Genomic DNA, 21,702 nt, shown 5'->3' on the forward strand with positions numbered 1-21,702 from the left:
GATGACTCGAAGCAGTGGCGGGTGCAGGTGTCAGGCAGAGCAGGCTGGGACAGGCCTCCTCTCAAGTGCTACCCACCATATCCAGCCTGGAATTGTAGAAATGCAGGAATGCCCTGGGTCAGGCCTTCCCACTCCAGCCTCTCCAGGAAGGAGTCTTCCCACTGAAACTTCTCCTGTGTTTGTAGGAAGAGGAGCTACAGCCACTTGCAGCACTCAAAGCAGATGGATAAAAGCAGTGTGCTTTCCTACCTATTCCTTACCTATTGTGAAAAAGCCTTGCAAAGTGAGTGGGGCAAGGAGAAGAGACAGCTGAATGACCTAAGGAAACACGGAGAGAGGGCATCAGCAGGGGACCACTCCCTTAAACCTAAAATGGCAAAGGATAGGGCTTACAGCCAGCCAGGATGAGCTGGCAGAACTCCTCCTTGCAAAGCAGCAGCGAGGATTTAGTCGAAAAGCAGTGACACATGGGGTAAGATTGAAGGAGGGGCAGGAAAGAAAATGAAAATATTTGCTAGTTTCTCTGAAATCCTGGTACAGACAGCTTGAATTGCAAATCAACGTGCTTGTTCAATGAAACAAGCCACACACTGCTATGAGAGCTATGCTCAGATTTCCCTGTCTCTGCATTCCTGTGCTCAGGTCACGTAGGCAAGTGGCTACTACAGGGCCTCCATGCAGCACTCTGGGACAAGCTCTGCTCTGAGAGTGGCAAGCGTGGGCTGTGCTTCCCAGGGAACAATCACAGCAGTCTGGCATTGCCATGTGAGGAGCTCCATGCAGGCATGGTCAGGATCCTCACTGCAAAGCCTAAGTGGACACTGATCTGGAAGGCAGCTGTCTGTGGAAGAGGTGCTGGCACTAATAGCAGCATTTACTCTCCCATGGCACCCTTAGGCAGGCTTTACATACAGCCTAAGTGTTTGGACTTGGGTGGGTCTCACAACATGAGGAAAATACTTGGCTTGTGTCAAGCATGTGGCCAGTGAGTAAGTTCTTTTTTGAAGGAAAACTACATGGTTCCTCAGCCTGTGCAAAAAGTGGTGAGGAGAAGGAAGAATAGAGGGCTGGGAAGCAGGCTGTATTTTTTTCTTTTTGCAAAATGTAAAGCTGTAGTTTAAACTGCACAAACTGGGAGTGATTCTACTGAAGCCCACTGACAGGGACTGGAGCTGGGGAAAAGCAGAGCACATGGCATGAAAATCAGAGCTCTCAGTTTCCTTTGATGTTTATGAATTTATGCAGTGATTTCTGCAGCATTCCTTTATGATATGACATCTGTCCATTGCAATTCTTTAGATATGTGAAAGTTTTGGTCTGTCCAGTAGTTTCATGAATTTTCCCAGCTTTGCTCGGTCCTTGCTTTACAGGGTAGTATCAAATTTCATTCACTTCGGTGGATGTGTGCAGCTCCTTCCAGCAGGCAGAGCTGCTGGCTTCAGATCTGGTTCCTCAGAGACATCCACAGCTCCTCTGGACAACCTGTGCCAGGGCCTCACCACCCTCACAGGGAAGAATTCCTCCCCAGTATCGATCCAGCCCTGCCCTCTCGCAGAGGGAAGCATTCCCCCTTGTCCTATCACTGTGTGCCCTTGGCTGAAGTCCCTCTCCAGCTCTCTCAGCCCTTCAGGGGCTCTTAGGTCTCCCCAGAGCCTTCTCCTCTCCAGGCTGAACACCCCCTTCTCTCTCAGCCTGTCTCCAGAGCAGAGGGACTCCAGCCCTCTGAGCATCACTCTTTGCATTCTGTGTTACACACATCAGATCACTTCTACAGGCTTTTCAGATCCTCTAATGAACAGCTCAGTTCAGTGTGATGTCAGTGACACAGAGTAACTGGAATAGAAAATAGAAACACTCAGAGGCCTCTTTAATATCTTTAGATAGTTCCTAAAGCACATTTTCCAACCAGGTAACAGTATTCCTCAACAGATGAACCTTTTGGATCCAGTTTTGCGAAGATGAATACTCTGCAGCTTCTCTGGCTTTAGGAAACCACTTCAGTGGATGAAGGTGGACATGAGTACTACATTTTTGAGCAACTGAGCAACTACTACAGGAGTTTCAATAGCTTAGTCTGCAGGACTTTGGAATGTTTTGTGTTCTCAGGGCAAGTGTTAGACAAGCCATGGTGCTTTAAATATGTATTTATTCAGCTTTAGTTCTGATAAATGCTGGGCTCTTTAGCAATGGCCAGTTTAACAATGGAAGTTGCCTGGCTGTAACAGAGAAGAAAATTCACTGTACCATATCCTCAAGTTACTTGTTCTGGATGCTTAAAGAGATTGCTGCAATTAAAAATACTAGCATAAAATAAATTGTCCAGTGGCTAGACACTGTTTATTTAAAAACATTGAGCTGTACAAAAGGAAAACAAAGTCGATTCAATTTTCTCAAATATTGATGAGGGAGTTGCCATACTGCATCCAGTGACCTTAGCTTCAGTATTTAACAAAAACTGTCAACAGTCCCAGTCATAGTACAAGACTGACACTTACAATAATTAGTAGCCAGCAATTAACAATCAGAGATATTTTTGTTTAATCTCTGGTAGTCTTAGCTATAAGAAGAAGCAGGCAGTGGGAAGAGAGTTTACTTCATCTCATTCCTGACCTCCAGTTAATTTGTGGAAGAGTTCTTCATCCAGTGTTTCATTGTGGTCCTTGGAACGTGTTGACAAGAAGATGTAGCCCCCAATATACTCATGGATGATTTTGCAGTCTGCACTCAGGCACGTGAAGGCGATGGACACGTTCTGGTCAAACTCGATGGCAACCTAAGGAGAACAGATGTGCCAAAATCAGACAGAGATAAGCAAGGAAGAAAGAGAAGTGTGAGAGCACAGCTGGATCACAAATACTGTGATAAAGCACTTCCTGCTCCTGCTAACCAAGAGTTCTGAGCCTGCTGGATACTCAGGGAGTTTGCCTGCTTGGTTTTGGATTTGCTGCTACATCAGGGCCCTCTTGTGGTTAAAGTTTTGCTTGTCCAAGCAGGCAACAAAATATTTTAGCTTTTTTCCAATGACACATAAAGTGAACACAGGTAAGAGCAGGAATGGCACTCCTGACTCTTTGTCTAATGAATAATGTTTAATCATTTTTATGTGCTGACTTAAATCTGCCTTTGGGGTCCCAGTTTTGGTTTCCAGCTACCATTAGTTCTAAAATGCAGCAAACTTGAGCTTAGTTGGTCACTGTGGATTGTGCCTTTTTTGAGAGGGATTTAATGTGAACCCAGCAGCCTGACCAGAATTACAGGCTCTGGCATAGGGAGTACTGCATCAGAGCAGCAGGGAATATATCTGATCTCTCCTGGATCTGGAAGATGGATGTGGAAAACTCCGTAAGCAGGAACAGTTCCCAGCCTGCTTCAATTTACATCAGGTCACACTAGTTCCACCTCATATCTACAATTTATAGAGCTGACTTCAAGCTTTGAAACCCCAAAGCAGGGACCACACATTGACACAGAGTTACAATCTCAGTTTGGGATTGGAAAGCCAAACTGGGTTCCTGTATCCTCAGTCTGTAATAGAGACTGAACCACCACAATGTACAGAATGATGCATAAGAATTCAAATGAGATTTTTACTGACAGAGCAGTAAACACAACTTGTTGGAATTTACCTTGGAGTCTATATTTCATCCCATCAAAATCAAGGGCAGCTTGTAAAGAATAAGCTTGGTAGGAAACTTTAAAACTGGTGATCTTTTCGTTTCTGATTTTTGGCTACAGACTCCACAAAGAAAAACTGCAGACAGCTCATTTAACAACATGTCACAACACGATCAAAATCTTTTCAGTGAGGTTTGAAAATATTTTCTGAAAACATCCTCAAGTGTGTGAAATGCAAGGACTGAACACAGAGCTGTTCCAGGTTTACCTGGCGGATTTCCCAGTTCACATTCCACTGCTTCATGTTGGAGAACCTCCACGTTGTGATAGGATCTCCTGTGGCCATATCTATCCGTATCAGCCTGTTATAGGACACCCCAAGCACATCATCCTTCTTGCTTCCTTTAAACCTGAAAAAAACCCAAAACCTTTGAGCAGATCTGCTTTGCAATGATTTCTGTCTAGAGAAACATTTCAGCTGCTCTCCTCTGGAAGTACAAAAAATGTGGGAAAAGTCACAATGGCCTGGGATTGAGCAGAGCTTGGACCCATCTTTAGAACAGGATTTGTTATAAAGCAAAAGTGTAGGCTGGTAAGCCATGGTGTAAGATTGAAAATAATCAGGAGGGTAGATCTGGCTGAAATCTTCCCAATTAATTGTTTCCTGCTAAAAAAAATATTGTTCTTCCCAAATGCATGAACTGATTACATTTTTACTGGAAAAAATGCCAACAATAATTTTTGTTGCTTCATTAGGCTAATGTTGAAACATGTTCCTCTCTAGTTATATTAACCTATATTAACCTAAATTATTTAATCAAAACAACTGATATATACATGTTTTTGAGTATAAATTCCATTACAAAATTACTGAGGCATTTTAACATTTCAACTTCCTTCTAATTCGAGATGAATAATAAATACAAAAACATCAGAATATTTGGGGGACAGAATTTTTTGAGTTGGGAATAGCTAGGAAAAGATTACTCTGGTAAAGAAACAACCTTCCTCTACCTTCATGCTGAAAGCTGGAAGAAATCTCATCTGCCTGCTGTGAGTATTTTCAGTATTTCTGATCCTGTTTGTGAACCTTCCTCTGTTTGGATGCAGCTGCACCTTAGGGAAAAAATGTGACCTGGACACAATTTGTGCTTTGCTTAATGCCCCACTGAGATACTGCCCAGCAGTTCGTAGCAATTCACCACTACAAAATGCAGTTTAGGTGTTGGGTTTGTTTGTGTTTTTAACAGGATTAATGATGACAGACGGGGCAAAACATCTGTACCTGCATTAGTAAATTCAACAGGATCAGGGAGCATTTTTGGGCATGGAATTCAGGGAGAATTCTGGCTCCAAACAAGCAGTGCTCTCTCAAGTGACTCCCAGGTACAGTTTGGAACCTGGAACATCCAAGGACCAACAGGATCTCACAGTTCACAGGAGGCTACTGGACTTTGGGAAGTTGGAGTTTAACAGTGCAGATGTGGGCTGTTCCACACCAGCTGGCCTCCGTGCCAGAGTGTGGTTCCCAGCTGGTTCAATTTATACCACAGATGGTTCCTAGCTAGCCCTGGAAGGGGTGTTAAGCACAAATTAAGGAAGGTGCCTCCAAGTTGTGTCAGTACTTTTCAGCTTTCTGGTGTTTTGTTAAGAGAAAAAGTCAGACCACTGCTGTGTCCAAGGAAGCTGCTATGAACACAATGGAACCTTTCTTGTACTCACTGCTCTTCCAGATTAACCTTAAAAAGGGATAATTTGCGGTTTTCTTAGTGAAATACAAAAGAAATTAGCATTTTATCATATTGCAATGAACAAGGGTCAGAGTGAACACATCCTGCAAACCTGAGCACACCAATTAGTCATGCATTATTTACATCTTGGAGAGTTTATGACAGTAAGGGTTAAATGCTAGTGAGAGGTTACTTCAGGCTAAACCCAAGAGGTCTGTACCAAGGGAGATGTAATGCAGAGTCTCACTCTAGGAATGGAGCTACTGGGTGCTACTCCTATTGAAAAAAACCAGCAGTATGGAAATCACTACAATTAAAAGAAGTCTGTGGGGAAAAAATAGAAAATGTTCTTGGAACAAGGTGTCAAAGAACTTCCTGCAGATCACTGAGCATGAACAAGAGTGAGAGTGCAATTACCTTACAATGTAGTAGGATAAACCAAACTCAGGGAGGGACTGCCAGGCTTGGATAAAACGCAGCTTGGCCTCCACCAGGGACATCTGGGATACATTTTGGTGGGCTTCCAGAATACGGGCAGTCAGCTGGGAAACACAGGAAGAGAGAGTTTTCAGCTGACTGGAGAACAAAAATCCTGTTGCTTTCACTAAATCAGATATCGTGAGTTCTGATGCTGTGTTCAGACACTTTGTTGTCACTGTTTGTGCAGATGCAGCACAGAGGGCACTTGGGGACACATCCCAAGTGCAAAGGGCAGAACGGACAGCAAGGTCTCAGGTCTGGGTCTGTGCAGCACTGCTGGCTCCATACACTGCTCTGGGGACCCTCCTCAGGATGGGCAGGCTGAGCTCTTGCACAGCAAAAGCAGGACAAGGAATGGACAAGGAATTAGGTGGAGAGCAAGGAAAGACTTGAAGGGCAAGAGGACTGGAAGACCCTGTTGATTCAGATGCCAACAGTAGCTTGCAGTCCTTAAAATCCTTTGTTACTCTGAAGAGACTTACAGGAACAGTGTTACCAGGAGCAGAACGTCATGGGTGGCTTAAGCCAGGGTGTGAATGTAGGACAGGTACTTGGGGGAGGTGCCAAAACACCTGTCCCTGTGTTCAGTTTGAAGAAAAGGCCTCTTGTAAAGGGACAAATGCCTATTGCAGAGTGTTGTACTGCATGGCCTCCAAATGCTGCTTTGATCCAGCCTCATCCCTAGCACCCACTGGAATGGGAGCCCAGCCACACCCAGCCACAGAGCCATACTCAGGATACCTGCTTGGACTTGAATTTTTTGGTATAGCGTGGTGAGACGAAGCATTCGGGTTTCATATCTACATTCTCTGGCTCAGAGGCAGCCTGGGAGCTCATGGTCCAGTTTTTCATCTGGAGGAAGGACAGGATCTTTTGAACCTCAAGCTGGTAGGAGCTGTCAGCCATAGTTTTGCCCTTGGAGGCTAAAACACAAGCAGCCATCCACCGAGCGTACTGATCCTCCTGAAACAAAGACAATTGCTTGTTACTGCTCTTCCTTCCTGATTGGACTAGCTCCAACTACATCTAGGTTTTCATTTTTCTGAGAAATCCAGTACCTTGAAATAGGTTCTCTTGGAAATTTTATTGCATGACTGGTTTTCACCTACTGAACGCTTTTTACATGATCTGATACATTTCAATAAACTGAAAACTAATGTAAGGTCCTTATCACGCTCTCCTCATCTGAATGAGGAGAGTTCTAATTTAGAAAAAAGAAAAAATCCAAATCTCAATTCTCTGACAACACTGGAACAAAATCCAGTAACTTCTGGCTTTTTTTCTTTTTTTTTTTTTTTTTTTTGATAGTCCATTCTGGGTTTTTCCTACTAGATTTATTTGGCAACTTATGATAAACACAAAATTCCTTACTGTTCTTATGTCCCCAGAACAATTATGTATTTGTTAGGCCACCAATCATTCTTAAATTTTCTAAATATTTAGATAATAAACTCTCTGTATCATCCTCATTTTTCTATACAAATTCTAGAACAGGACAATCTGCCATAAATCTTGAATCCAAATTTTCTCTTTTCTTATTACTCACGTTATCACATCTTAAATATACTTCATTCATGCCATCCGCAACAGGAATTAGTAATTTGATTCCAAACTTCTTTGCTGCGACATTTACATCTGGTACAACTTCACATCCTAGATCACAGGGAATCAGAGGGAAATTCATTTATTTCATTACTAAGTCAGTGACTTTAATTACTGCTTTTACACTAACGAACAGTACTTGGTGGTTGTTTTTCTTTGAGACTAAGGGCCAAGACTTTTGAAGCTTAGGCCCTAATGAAAGGGTTTTGTTCCAGTTCATTGCCTGGTCTGGCTTGCCAGGTGATGAATGCTCTGAGCTCAGGGAGCACGTGTGTCAACATGGAAGTGAAAGGATGTGAGTGCTCCCAAAACCTCAGCCTGATCTTAGGAAATGCTCAGCACTTCAAATGGAGAGGAACTGGTGGGAGAGGCTCCTTGGTGAGGTTACAGCCACCCTGGCTGTTTTTCCCATGCATTCTCTGACCTACTGAGGATATGCAGATTGGGATGCAGAGCCATTTGTTCAATCTTCTATTTCAAAGGGTTCTTCTAGGATGAGTCCTGGGCATCACAGGTTCCCTGATGCTGAACAAATGATGTCCCTGCAGGAGCAGATGTAGATGGAGGCTATACAGGGTGCTGGTGTCTGTGTGCACACCCGGGGCTCCTCCTCCAGCAGCTGGCTGTAGCCATGGGAATCCCCATGCAGGACACAAACAAGGCCCAGAGAAAGTCCTGGAGCTGCCCCTGCACTGCAGAATGCAGGGACAGCCTCTGGCATACCTGCTGCCAGGGACATGGGGAAACACTCACATTTAATGTAGAATGAAAGCATTTGGAAATAGAGCATTCCACACATTACATTCCCTACCTGACTCATCTTGAAGAATTCAGCAGTACAGGGGATTTTACAAATCAGGCTCTGATAACCCCAGCTTGGGTTAAACTATTGAATCCTTTCTGTTTAAGCCTCTTCTGCAGGTGCAATCTGCCTGCTTAGGAGTCTCAGGAATTAAAGAAGCTCTCAGACAAATGCTGCTGTGCTTGCCTTCCTGAGTCTAGCAGGGATTTCTTATTTTATTCAGTTCACAGATGCAACAGAAAAAACAAAGAAAGGAGAATTCCTACCTTTTAGGTTAAGCTTCTCAACAGGTTCTCCCTGGGCAGATTCCTTGTTTTTAAAATAAGATATTGAAGTATCTCTGAAGACAAACCAGTATGTCTTGATAGCTTTGAGTGCCAGCTTCTTGGGCCTACCAGAAAAAAAGAAATCCCATTTGTTTACATCAACATCTATAAACTGCTGAGTCCCTCACAAATATTACAGAGCTGCTGAAATTCAAGGTCATACCCATGGCTTTGGTTGGGAATGACACCACTGTGTCAGTGAGGGGGTGGGAAATGACTGGATTCAGGTTATCCCAGGTGTGGATGTGGTTTTTACTCCAGGCTTTAGCTGAATCCCATCTATGATTTTTCTCATTTATTTCTTCCATTACTAATCAAAGCCATTTCCTTCTAACAGAATAATTTGTCTCATGAACTCAGTAAGAGAAATATAACCCCTGATTTATTAACATGAATTGGCATCAGTTTTTCATAGCTCCTTATCTTGAATATCTGCACCCATAAAACCAACTCATATTCATTGTAAAGAAGCAGAGACGAGCTTTTTTGGCTTAAGCTGAATAATATCTATACAACAAAATTCTATTCCTTCACTAAGTTTATAGAAGCTTTGTAGCCCTCCAGGAGAGAAAGCCAGAGGTATTAGCACTATTTGAGTAGAGAAATACTTCACAGATAGTGAAAAAGGTCATCAGTGAAGGGAAAAAGAAGAAAAAAGAAAAAAAGTTCCTGTATTTCCTTTAAATCTAAGAGAATGATAGAAAAAGTATAGAAATAGCTGGAAAACAGTGATGTACTATATATATTCCTATTACATATACCTCCAGACCCTTTCTAAAAATCCTAGTTTAGAATCCTTTCTAGAAAATGACAATTTTGATGTTTAAATTAAAAAACCTGATTTTCAAAACTATTTGGCTTTTAGTTTTCCAATATGGTGACATTCTTCAAAAATAAGAGACTGTAATATTTTTAGACAGATAGAATTATTTTTCTATCCCTGAGAAAGATGCTTAAAACTTTTTAGAAAGCTTTTTCTTGCTGTTTTTGAAACAAATTTAATTCTTCACAATTCATGTCCCCACATGAAAGCAGCATTTACTGTGGTGCATACTGTGAATAAATAGGAATAGAAGTTCACCATAGGAACAGCAAACAGTAGGACATGCACAGCTTTGCATACAGGTTTACAATTAATCACATAATTATAGCCACAAAGTGGTGTTGTTTAAAGAAAAGTTTTACACCCTACCTGGATTCTACAATGCCTTAGGTTTGGTAAGTGATTTATCATTTATGTAGGAACCTTTTCATGATGAAAAATAACTGCTGAATGCTTATAAAAGCAAACTGCTCTACTGCTGGGGAAAAACAAATAACCCATTGTTAAAAGCCTTAATTCCCTTTCACCTTAAGCCACCTTCATAATAAGAATGTCACATAAAATTCCAAATTGTAAATTAATAATTAACAATTGTTAGCAGTTAACAACAGTTAAAATTTTTTCAGGTGCAGTTTTCAGTTCCCAGATTAAAAATACCATCTGTCAACGGATGAATCTGATAAATACTCATACAACAGAACACTTTATCTTTCTAAGACACAAAGACTGTTTTGTGATAAAAGGCATTACAGACTTGAGGTCTCTACAGTCATTTAAATCACCCATAAACAAGATATTATAATGGGATCACAGAAACTCATACTGATATTAGAAAAACACTCCATGTTTGGTAAGAAAGGGGTAATTTGGATGTTTTTTTTGTTTAAAAAATACATTCCCTGGGGTTACGTTCAGAAATTCTTCTCAGGGAGAACTGAAAGTTTCTTTCACTTTTTTTACTGGCAAAAAAAAAAAAAAGTAAATGTGAAAATAAAACTTAGGCTCTTTTGTTGATGACTGATGAGCACTAGGAAATACGGACAGAAGGGTCTTTTAATAAGTACAAATATAGCTACCCAGCACCCCAGGAGTGGGAAAGATTTTCCAAGTAACATTGTCAGAAGCAGGAAGAGAAAGACTGGAAGAGAATATGAGGCTGGTTAGGCCTATCTGGGGTATTTATCAATAATAACTGCCAGATGTACTGTAGGTTAGAATGAAAATCTCAAGAGATTTCTTCTAAGGTTAAGCTTTTGGGTTTTTATGTTTTATTATTCATTTTAACAACTCACCTAACTAGCTTCAGATTATCAGCAAGTTTCGGGATATCTGTGATGTCCTCCTATCAGAAGTAATTAGGAATAATTTTAGTACAATGCACTCTGTAATCAACTGTTGAAAAAAAAATCAAGAACCAGAAAGGCTCATGAGAGTCAACAGATTTGGCACAGCAAAAGAAATTCTGGAATCCCAAAGGACCTACCAAAATGTTACTTTTGTTTCCACCTTCCAGTGTCACTTCCAGATTGGAAAGGGCGGCTTCTACTTCATCTACTTCTGATTCACAGATGGAGTCTTGTGTCTCTGATGATAATGATAACTTGCTTACATGGTACTAAAAGAAAACATCAGTATCCAATAGTCAATACATCAACACATAATCACAGTGTTTGAGGATCGATCATTTGATCTCCTGGGGCTTGGGCAACTGTTTAAAGTTCTGCAGGAATCAGAGGGTTTTCCCAAGGAACCAGCCATGTCCACTGTGACTCCTGTGCAATGGCTGATAATGGTTTCCTATTTTAATTATCGATGTTTGTATTCCTTTGCTGAAAATCTGCCCCTGTTCTGGGAGGCTGACTCGGTGCTACATTTGGATCCCTTGTCCTGCCATCCATACAAGGTTGAAACTTGGAAGGAATGTTCTCTGCTGCTCTGCAGTGACAGGCTGTGAAGTCTTGGCAGCTCCACTTACATTTTAAAGAGAAGAATTTATCATTAATGAAGGTGTGTGCTTTATTACCTAGGGTCAGAGACTAAGCCATGCCCAGTTAAGTTAAATTTCCAAGTACTCCATAGTGTCCCTATCTTCACATTGTGCTGGGGCGTTTTTCCTGTCTGTTGGGAAATGTTCACATGGTGTACACGTGGTGTATTACAGGGATTTTCAGGAAGAGGTGACGGGATGGTAACTGGTATGGGAAGCTACACTTCATACTAATATTGATATCCAAGTTACATTCTGAGTACAGATAACGTTAGTAAATGTTTCCATAATTGTGTGAATAATGGTGTTAGTGCTGCTACTGAGTTTAGTTGCTTTAGCTGATGGATGCTGCTGATTGTTTCTCACCCCAAGAGCAGACCCCCAAACTGAGCAGAGCTCCTGGCCTGGGCTCTGTCCTAGTCTTGTCCTAACCTGTGCCTGCCTCTTGAGGGAACAGGTTTTGCAACTTGGCTCAAGTACGTGCCTGTAGCGCAGCGAAGATGAGCATTTCCTCCTCTGTGCAATCGATCTCCTCCAGCAGGATGGCCCAGCGGGCTTGTTCGTAGAGTTGGTTGATTCTCACTGCATCGTACTGCAGGGAAGAGCAAACACTGCTCCTTAGTGACCTCCAAGGCAGACTCGCCAGCAGCTGCAGCTGATCTAAGGCTGGGCTGAACCACAGCGCTTGTTTCCTTCCTCCTCCCACCTCTGCCAGGCTGCAAACACCCTCCTTGTCTGGTACCAGCTCACGTGGCTGTGTGCGTGGGCCCAGGGCTTGCTGAGCCAACAGAAAACTAACCAGGAGCCCCTGGCTGAAGAAAAAGGTGAGGCTCAATGTCCCCTTTTGAGGCAGGAGGCCTTGGACTGGAGTAACCAAGATGTGAAACCACACTGGGAGAAAATCATGTGACATGGCTGACTCGAATGTGGCCTGCAGAACTCTCTTGTTCCTGACTTCCTTTCTTGCTCTCCTGCTTTTTCACTTCTGGTTCTGTTTTTGCACTGGCTTGAGATTTGCCAGATCTGCATTAATTCACTATCTGGTTTTTGAATAGTGATTATTCCTTATTATCTGCTTGGTTAATAAGCTGAAGTGACTCAGAAATGTTCAAGCCCCAGAGCTGGTGAAATGTAGGTGCTGGGAGGGCAACCCTCAGAGCGTAACCTCTCCCAGCAGAGGTGGGATACTAGGTTGCCTGAAGCTCTTTTGGGTTGGCTCCAGGGCTGGCTGAGGCAGAGAAGGGAAATGTTTGGACTGCTGAAGTAGAAAGAGGTACTTGGATTTTAGTGGGGGTGCCATTTCACCTAAAAACATGCCAGATAAACTGGAAAGTGCCCTGATTTCTTCTGAGGGCTTCAGTCCAGAAAAGCTGTGAAATTCAATGAGGGCAGTCCAATATAAATGTGATTTTAAGCCAAATTTCAAAAAGAGGACTCCATACATCATTTAGGATACTGCTAGTCTAGTTTTCCCCTTAATTTTTCCTGTGTAAACCAGCCCCTCTGGCAGTAGGGATACTGTTTCTAGTGCTCTTCAGATCCCATCTTTAAATTTAAGATCTCATTTCACATGAGGAACAGTGATTCAGTGTCCAGAGGGTAAAAGTGCAGCTGTAGCTGAGGGGAAGAAGCTGAATTTGATCTCTTTGAAGGGCTTGTTACAAATCCTAGCTAAAATTCTACATAGAGCTATATATACTCTATATTACTGTATAGCTCCTTGACATGAAAGCAGGCAAACAATGAATAGCAATAAAAACAAGGCTCTTACTTTTGGATTCAAATCAAAGAAAGTGTAATATTTAAAGCGTAGAAGAAGCAGATCTTCCTCCCCAACACCTTGTTCCATAAGTGATCGAGATGAATCCAGCCAGCTGTGGAAGAAAACAACCCACAGATTCATCTGTACAGGAAATATCATCACACCTGCAGAGCTCCAGTGCAATTGTGAAACAAAAGTGGGAACAAACAGCTCTAATTCCTCTAAATCTGGGGAAAATTCATGTAACTCAAGAAGGTGGAACACTCATATAGAATTCCAACTTCCATTTTCTGTGTATATACAATAAGCAATGTTTACTTGTGCAGAACTCAGTCACCTATTTTTAATGCAAAATAATTGAACTTATCCACATATCTCTTTCCACTGTCTACTTAAAGCCTTTGGAGTTAGCCATCCAAACTGTTCTTCAGCTGTGCCCACCATGTTCAACTGAATTTGCCTTCGCCTAACAGCAGACTTGAGCTCAGAGCCTGCACATTGCCATCATTCCTCATTTTAAACCCAAAGGATCTCAGGAGAGGCACCTTACCCTGCATTGAGTTTGGCCTTGTCAGCCAAAGTCCGTGGCTGGTACATCTCTGCCAGCATCTCTGGAGAACAGGTGGAATGACTGAGGGCCAGGATGCTGCAGTTCTGCTCAGTCAAGGAACCATCACTGAACCAAGTAATTGTGGAAGAAGCTGGTGACCCACTGACAGGATCATAAACAGGTGTCATGGTTTTACTGTATAAACCTGCATTGGCTGCAAGGTAAGAGCATAATGTTATTCCCATGAAAAATGGTCCTGTCCACTACTTCCCACCATAAAAAATGAACCCTTTTCTTTCAAGACAGTCTCCTATCTCTGCTGTATCCAACTGGCCTTGTCCTTTCACAGGTGAGGTGACCTCAGGGACAGAAATGCTCTTTCTTGCTCTGTGAAATCTCAGTTGTGTTAGACACAGGAAACACATGCTTTCAAGCCTTTACTCCTCATTTTCCTTGCAGGTTGCCTAATTTAATGAATATTTTAAAAGTTCTCCTCCTCTTTCAAAGGACAACAGCACATCCTGTGTGCAGGGCCACTGTTTTCTAATGTGGCCTTTCTCATACCAATGGAAAGGAAAACATTTCTAGAGACAAGAGGGAAATACTGACATATTGGAGATTTCTTGAAGCCACTGATTTCAGGCCCACTGTGTCTCTAAGACCATCCAACATGAAACAGGCCTCCTTTGCCTAACAAAGAATTTCTTCCTCTTTTTGACTTCCAGTCACAACAATAAAATCATATTGATTTTTCACTACCTGGTAATCCAGAACTCACTGGAGAGTTGCTCAGGTTCAAGATATCTTCTGTAGCTGGTTCTTTGCTATTCTTGTCTTTTTTCTTTTTCTTTTTGAGTGTGCCTTCTGACTGCTTCAACAAAGACAGTTCTTCTGACCGCCTGATATCTACAAAGGCAATTTGGGAAGTGAGGCAAGATGATTACATCCAAAAAAGCACCCATGGTTGGTAACAGCATTTCAGGAAGCTTCATGTTGCAATCTGGACTTTATTTTTAGTGGGTTGAAAGTAGTAGCTGTGGAAAATCCACTAAGTCTATAACAAGGTCAAAGACTTTGGATGGTAAGAGTGAGTTTGATTGAAATCTACTTTTATAGGAAGTGTAACTGCATTTTAGAATGCCAGGAAAAAGCTCTTTCTCCCTAACAGCTCTGCAGTCACCTAAGAGCATAATAGCTTCTGTAAATATCTAAATTAGGGATAAGCAAGAAACACTGTAATTGAGGTTCATACCTTTTATTATTCAATGTATTTCTCATATAGGATTCTGTCCTGGTTCTCACTGCTCTCTAAATGCACTACTAATTCAGACAGATATTCCCAGCCACAAACCTGGCACTTCATTTCTGAAAAAAACTTTTACCCTGGGGTAAGCAGATATTTTTAACAGTATTCACTCATTCAAAGTTACAGTGTTTCTGTACTGACTCAATTTGGAGGGAAAATGTAGGAATATTTAATTTGGCCAAATGCCAGTTGGACAATTATGGCATCAGTATATCAGAGCTGTTAGGTATAATAAAGACATTACACCTTTCACAATCCACTGCCAGGAGACGAAATTGAAAGTGGATCAATATGAGGCAGTAAATTCCTTCTGAAGATGAGTGGGTAAGTGGACTAAGCTTTGAAGATCTAAATTAAGATGAGGAATTTAATCTCTATTTCACCCTAAACCAAACGGATTTTGAAGACTGCTTGTAGACTCAACTGATCCCCATTGATCACAGGCACACATCTGGCATGCTCCAAACCCTCAACTTGGAAATGCCCCATTATTGGGAAGAGTAGAGACTGGGGGACTCAGTGCTGTGAGACATTAATGGGCTGGGGTGGGGTTTTTAGGTGTGCCCTGACCTGAACAGATCTGGGCATACAGAAGTTTTGAACATTTAAAACATGCTACATCTGAAGTGAGCACATGTAACAGGCAAGAGTTGGATATCATTGATGTTAGTGAAAATAGGTGGTAGATCAGTTGACACCAATGAAATTCCCTGTGGTGAAGGCTGGTGTAGGACGCTGATGATCTCAAACTCTTAGTCAATGGCACAGAATAATCAGGACCAAGTCCTGCTCCAGAGGACAAGGATTCCTAGAAAACTGCCAGCTTTGACTATCCAGTACTCCTGCAGCTTGTGGGACACATTCCTGACTGCGCTTTCATCAGACAAAGAACCACTGACTTGCACTGCATACTGAAACCCCCAAAAATCTGTCTCAAATTTCCCTTGGTGCTAAATGGTTTTGTGAGGAAGGACTTCACATCAAAACAAAGTCACCCAATCAAATGCTCCAGCTTAGTTGCCAGAGGAGATTTATCTTCACTTACTGAGTATTTTGCAGATGTCACTGACAGCTCTGAACACCATGGAAGAGAAGCTGACTTTCAGTCTCACAGTCTTCATGTTTGGCAGGCGAAGCCGCAGCATTTTGTGCTGAGCAGTAAAGATCAGCTTAGCATCTGCTTGCACCCCATATTTATCCAGTGTCCAGTGGGTTTTCAGAAGCCAACATTTTTTTTGCTCCCACCAAAAAGCATAGTCTGACCAATCTTGTGCTATTTCTAGGAGAATACAAAATGGTTACCAACAAACTATGGAGCAAATATACAAAACACTTGGTTCAGAAAGAGGTCTTCACAAACACAAATATTTATTTAGATTAAAGCAGCAACTACAGGTCCCAACCTAGACCCTGTTTGCTGAATTCTTGTGGCAGTCACTGGGAACCAACTTTGTTTTCCCTGAAGATCTAACTTAGGTACTGACTGTGGCACTGCCTTCGTCTTGTGGATATCCACAGAGAAAGAACTCCTGAATCTGGTGCTACATATGGTGCAATGCTGTGGGGATTGTGCTGGGATAAGCACTAACAACAAAGGGCTCCAGTTTAGAACCTGTCAGTGAAAGCTGAAAATCCTCCTACAAAATCTCCTGTGCAGCCAGGAGCTCTTCCACAGCCTCCTGGCAGCAGCACTGAGCAGCTCATCTTGAGAGTGTTAAGAACGAGCTTTGAGTCCATGGGAGTCCTGGTTTACACACAGCTAAGTAGCAGCATATGCACAAGGAAAGAGACAAAGTATTGCTGCTCTCAATTCCGTGGGAATTCCAAGATTAGATGACTTCCCAGATGCCAATTTGTAGTAGCAGGTTTCAAGCTGTTTCAGTCTTTGCATCAGTCCTTGTTCCTCATCAGCTCCATGAGGCAGAGGCTATTCCTTAGCATGTCTGTAACACAGCAGAGCCCTGTCCTATTTTGAAGTCCCCTTGTAAGAGCTGTGTCTCAAGAGAGCTGCTGACACAAGTCAGTTACAGATTTGCTTTAAATATTAATATAGAAAGCTTTTCACACCAGTTGAGTATTTAAAAAAAAATGCTGTGAAAAATTAGTCCTCTGACACAGTGGAAACTCTGGCTACCAGCAGTTTCCGGCTGAACTGTGTGTCTAAGTAGGCAGAGAGGGTGACAGAAGTGATCTTAGATTCTCTTCCTGTGTTCCTTTGCTGTGCCTGTACACAGGGGATTTTACTTTTCATTTCTTAACTTAGACTCAGCCAGTCTTGGCTTTTCCCAGCTCTTCCCTACTATATCTATGCAATGGATGACACGGCTCAGACTTAGGATAGAATGCCACAATAGCACAGGAAACAGAAACTTCTGAAGTGCCTTTAACAACTCATCCTCTCTGACAGCCACGGGTGGATAAACAGGTATCATCTACCTCTCCTGCCCCCCAAGCCACACACCTGTAACATCCTTCTGGAAAGGGACTTGAATTGTTAGCCTGGTTTCATTATTTTTGTTCAACTGATAGGCAAACCTAAAGTTTTGTTGGCACTATGGTAACTGCTGGCTTTAGCCACAGAGGGTGGAACACAGGGAGGGGTTCTGACCACAGAAACCGCTGGGTCTGAGAACCTCCACACTCTGTGCCATGAGACAGAAGGGAGGCAGTACCATTTCAAAACACACAGAAACCTTCTTCATAGAGGGAAGCCCCACTTATTACTTAGGAACACTGTGTATGTGAAACAGGTCTTTACTCACTGATTTTTTCTACTAGTCTCAGCATCAGTCCTCCAACATGAAGGTCCCCTGTGACATGTAGAACTTGTTCCTTTTGTACACCTTCATGTTGATGATCAACTGTCAGTGAGAGCTCCCAGCTGTGTGACCCATATTCAGTTGAGGAAACCATCTTGGGAAAGGTCTGTGTAAGCCCTGCAAAAGCAAACCAACCAAACAAACATCATGGTTTTCCTCCCCTCTCTGAAAAAAATGCATTTCTCCATAGTCTCAACATCATTCCATGCTGCCAGGACTTTGCAGTGGCCTTGGATGGAACTTCAGAGGTGCTGTCTTGTTACCTCTGAACTATACTCTGCTCTTGCAAGATAGGAATGTGGGATTTTTTGGTTTTATTCTGATTTTGTCACACCCCCAACCCAGATGCCTGCATTTGGGTAGAGATAGCTCAGTTTTAGCTGGGTTTGCCCACCATCCAGTGCTAATCTAGCAGCCTGGACATTGTACAGCCTGCAGTTGTGGGTGGGATTTGCTTCAGCAATCTGTCCAGTGAACAAAGGCATTTTGTTGACTTGCACACTTAGGGTTGTAATTTTCAGTACAAATCAAAGTTTACACTTGTAGTTCTACCAGCTTGCTCACAAAGGACCAAATCCAGACAGCAGTTTTACCTATTTGTGCATACAAGTGCATACAAGGGGAGACAACTTTAGTGGCTCTCTGCCAGCATTATCCAGGCACAGATCTGCAGTTCCTGCTGACTTGCACAGGGAGGTAGGCACATACCCTTTTCAGCAGGGTGGATTGTCTGAGATCCCACCAGGCTCCTGCCAAGACAGGTGAACAGTAATCACGCCAAGACAAACTAGAGGAGATGCTCCAAATAGAAGCTTTGGTTATCATCAGCTGGGTTCTGCTGAAGAAAGAGCTTGTAGGTATAAGGTAACTAACTGATGCTGCAGGCAGGATCTGTGATATTTAACCAGTGAGAGAAGGTACCACATCAGCTCTCTGTCCTGAAACAAGCCTTTGCAGTTGATGTGTAAGCATAAAATGGATGAATTCCATTTATTGCAAACTTTCAGCAACACACAAGAACACAGGTCCCAGACTCTTGCTGTAGGGGCCCTGCACAGACTGCTTTTAACATAGAAAATAACTGAGCCAACAGGGATGTAACAACGTTACAGGCTGCTGTAGATCTTCTTAAAAAGAAGTGTTTTGTAATTCAAAAACTGCTGTCAATGCCATTGATATAAAATTTGTCATCAAAGGGATAATAGAGGTGAGGTGGTAATGACAAAGTCGACTATTAAGGAAAGAGATTCCAAATGCAAAGGCAATGACAATGTATGTGTTAAAGATTAGATGGATTTCCCCTTAAACAAATGACACTATAAATGCATAATCTGACCAGCTCAAAGTCATCCTTTTAGAGGGAAATCACCTTACCAGCGAGTTTCACTGGGATGGGGCTGGGAGTGTGCCCTGAAGTTCCAAAATTACAGACACACAGAGAGCCCTAAGTCAGAAAACTGCAGCTTCATAACTGTGTGACTCCAAGAGGCCAATTCACACTATGGAACAAGCACTGCTGTTAATTGGGTTCTTACATGTGCCAGCCTACACCTTTACACCAAACAGTTACTAAACCAACAAGGGTTGATACTTATCCAAGAAGTTTGCTTGGCTTGCCTTGGTAAATAAAGGCATTGTATTGGAGACTGGAAACACTGGCTTTCCTGCCTCTAGGATAAAGGATTTTGCATTTGTGCTGCTGTGTGCCACATGGATTTATGAACTTAGGTATGCACTAGACCAGGGGGTACCCACGGAGGGGAAGGGCTGTGGCTCTCCTAAAGCATCCAAGAGCCAGGTCCTGAGATGGTGTCCCATGCATGGGTGAGGCTTTCAGCACAAGTGCAGTACAGGGCGCACAGAACAGCTGTCCTTGCATTGTATTCAGAGCAAAACAAAAATCCTCACTTTAGAAAAGTCAAAATGCCCCTAGTCATGCTCCTAAGCATCAAGAAACAACTTCAAAAGTAATCCATGGCCAAAGGTTGCAAACTATGGGATTTTATTTCAGGAGCACAGGGGTGCAGTCCAGCAGATGAACTCTACTTTTGCCCACCCTTGTTGCACTATAAACCATTATTGTTACAGAAAAGCAGCAGTCTCATCTGCCCTCTTCGGCCAGCTAAAACACTTAGGAGCTGATTTGGATTTTTTTTTGGGTGTCTTTTTAAATTTGGTTTCACTTCCCAGTCTAATTCTGCACACAAATGCCTGTGCTGACATGGGTGAAAATAAGCAGCCCAAGGGGTGGGTGAAACCTTTTCTTTCACCGGCTTGGAAAACCACGGCCTCAGTACACTAATCCTGGCAGTCCATTATTTCCTAAAGCCACGTTCTTCCCCACTTCCTCTTGCAACCAGCAGGTTTCAGTTTGAAGATAAGGCAACACAAACACTTGTAAATCTACTGGAGTACGCAGCACAAACAAAGCCTGGTCTCGAAAACGGAGCAAGCAAATCAAGGAGGAAAACGAACCCCTCAGTATTAAGCCCCAACCAAACCCAAACTGTCTGGGCTCCACATCTTACGGCCTTCAGGTCAAGCCTGGATCTGCTCGGGAGCACGCCCCAGCTCCTGGGCTCCACGTGGGAGCCGCAAGGCTTGGCACGGGGGGATCAAACAGGCCAGAAACGTGTCCTCAGGCTACTGCTGGCTCCACTCGGCATTTCTGCGGCGTATTTTGGCCAACGCAGCTATCCAAAAGCAGCAATGGCTCTACGCATCGAGCTCTCCGCAGATTTTAGCCCTTAGAGCCCCAAGAGGAATGGAAAAAGTTGTGAATCGCGCTGGAGCAACGTGCTACCGGCGCGGGGTTAGGGTCAAGCTTGTTTCCCCAAGTATCTCTCGGGCTGGCGGTGCCTGGCGCAGCTCGGAGGGTGCCCGGGGGCCCGGCCTGCAGCGCCCACGGCAGCGCCGCTTTCCCTCGGAGGAAGCGCCGGGCGGCCCGCAGCGCGCCAAGCGCAGCGAGAAGGGCAGTGAACGAGCAGCCCCGCGCTGTCCCGCCGGGCATTCCGCCCGCGGGTGCCCCGAGCCGGGCTCGCTCCGACACCGCCCCGCGCTCCCGACGGGCGCCCCGCGCTCCTCACCTGCCGTCCCCGCCGGCAGCGCTCCCCTCTCCCGCGCCCTCCGCCGCCACCTGGCCTCTGAGAAACAGCCAGGAGAGGAGTGGCACCCCGGGAAGGCGGCCCCTTTTACCCTGCTTCCCCTTCCCTCCGCCCGCCCGCCCGCGGTGAGAGAAAGCTGCGAGGAGCGCTGTCCGCCCCGGCGGGTGCTCAGGGTCTCCTGCTCGCTTACTGCCCAGAGACACCAGCCCAGCGATGAGCCCAGGCCATCGAGCAGCTTCGGGGGTTGCTTTTAGAGGTTTGAGGCTACCAGGAGAAAATGAGGGCGCCACGGCAAAGAATAGAAAGGTGTGTTTGCGAGGTGGGGATGTGTTAGAAGAGGCACAGCGTAACACTGGATTGGACCGACAGGAAAGGAGCAAAAGCTTCTCTGTGAGCCAGATTTCTGCAGAAAGTCTTTCTCGCCTTAAACTTTTGACTTACACTGTGGTACAGTGACGAGATTAAGCACAGTGGAAAAACCAAACCAAAGACAGAAAAGACAAACAGAGAGAATAAAGGAGAAAATTCTTTCAGATTAAATTAATAGCCTGGAAGAAGACTGCAGAGATATAAAGGATGAATCTTTGACACACTATGGGCAACAAATAGTTACTCTCATGAGAACAATGAAGCTGTGAAGTTGTCAAACCACAGATAATATCACAGGATATTTGCTCCCCTAGGCTCAGCTCCCAGAGCGGCTCTGATCACGCTCATCTCTTTAGGTTGTCTGTGCATGCACTTGTTATATCAGACGTCCTTGGAGACAGGAACTTGAGAGCTCATGAAGACTTTC

At 43.6% G+C, this 21,702-nt stretch overlaps 1 protein-coding gene across 4 annotated transcripts; it reads right to left on the minus strand.

Moving 5' to 3' along the window:
- Positions 1–2,132: 2,132 nt before the first annotated feature.
- Positions 2,133–20,985, minus strand: FERMT1 (FERM domain containing kindlin 1). 4 transcript variants are annotated; one of them, XM_056488144.1, is made up of 16 exons: positions 20,889–20,935; positions 18,511–18,637; positions 17,746–17,919; positions 16,029–16,262; positions 14,437–14,583; positions 13,678–13,891; positions 13,137–13,239; positions 11,850–11,957; positions 10,862–10,993; positions 10,671–10,720; positions 8,496–8,620; positions 7,372–7,478; positions 6,567–6,788; positions 5,763–5,887; positions 3,884–4,025; positions 2,133–2,773 (listed from the first exon to the last, which is right to left on the minus strand). In XM_056488144.1, the coding sequence occupies exons 3-16, from the start codon at positions 17,894–17,896 to the stop codon at positions 2,600–2,602; spliced, it is 2,034 nt and encodes a 677-aa protein (XP_056344119.1). In that variant the 5' UTR covers positions 17,897–17,919; positions 18,511–18,637; positions 20,889–20,935; the 3' UTR covers positions 2,133–2,599. The 4 variants fall into 4 exon arrangements, with proteins under 4 accessions (XP_056344119.1, XP_056344117.1, XP_056344116.1 ...); XM_056488142.1 differs by having other exon boundaries at positions 18,511–18,640; positions 20,889–20,904; XM_056488141.1 differs by lacking the exon at positions 20,889–20,935 and adding an exon at positions 19,177–19,195 and having other exon boundaries at positions 18,511–18,693.
- Positions 20,986–21,702: the final 717 nt, after the last annotated feature.

This window comes from Oenanthe melanoleuca, chromosome 3, assembly GCF_029582105.1.
Source record: "Oenanthe melanoleuca isolate GR-GAL-2019-014 chromosome 3, OMel1.0, whole genome shotgun sequence".
Lineage (NCBI taxonomy): Eukaryota > Metazoa > Chordata > Aves > Passeriformes > Muscicapidae > Oenanthe > Oenanthe melanoleuca.

What these genes read in the sequence shown, in the direction of transcription:
- FERMT1 (XM_056488145.1), bottom strand. Translation starts at nt 17,896, where the DNA reads ATGGTTTCCTCAACTGAATATGGGTCACACAGCTGGGAGCTCTCACTG. An exon ending in TGACATCTGCAAAATACTCA is followed by an intron (nt 14,584 to 16,028) that starts GTAAGTGAAGAT and finishes TTGCCTTTGTAG; the next exon opens with ATATCAGGCGGTCAGAAGAA. An exon ending in TCATCTTCGCTGCGCTACAG is followed by an intron (nt 10,994 to 11,849) that starts GCACGTACTTGA and finishes GTTTTCTTTTAG; the next exon opens with TACCATGTAAGCAAGTTATC.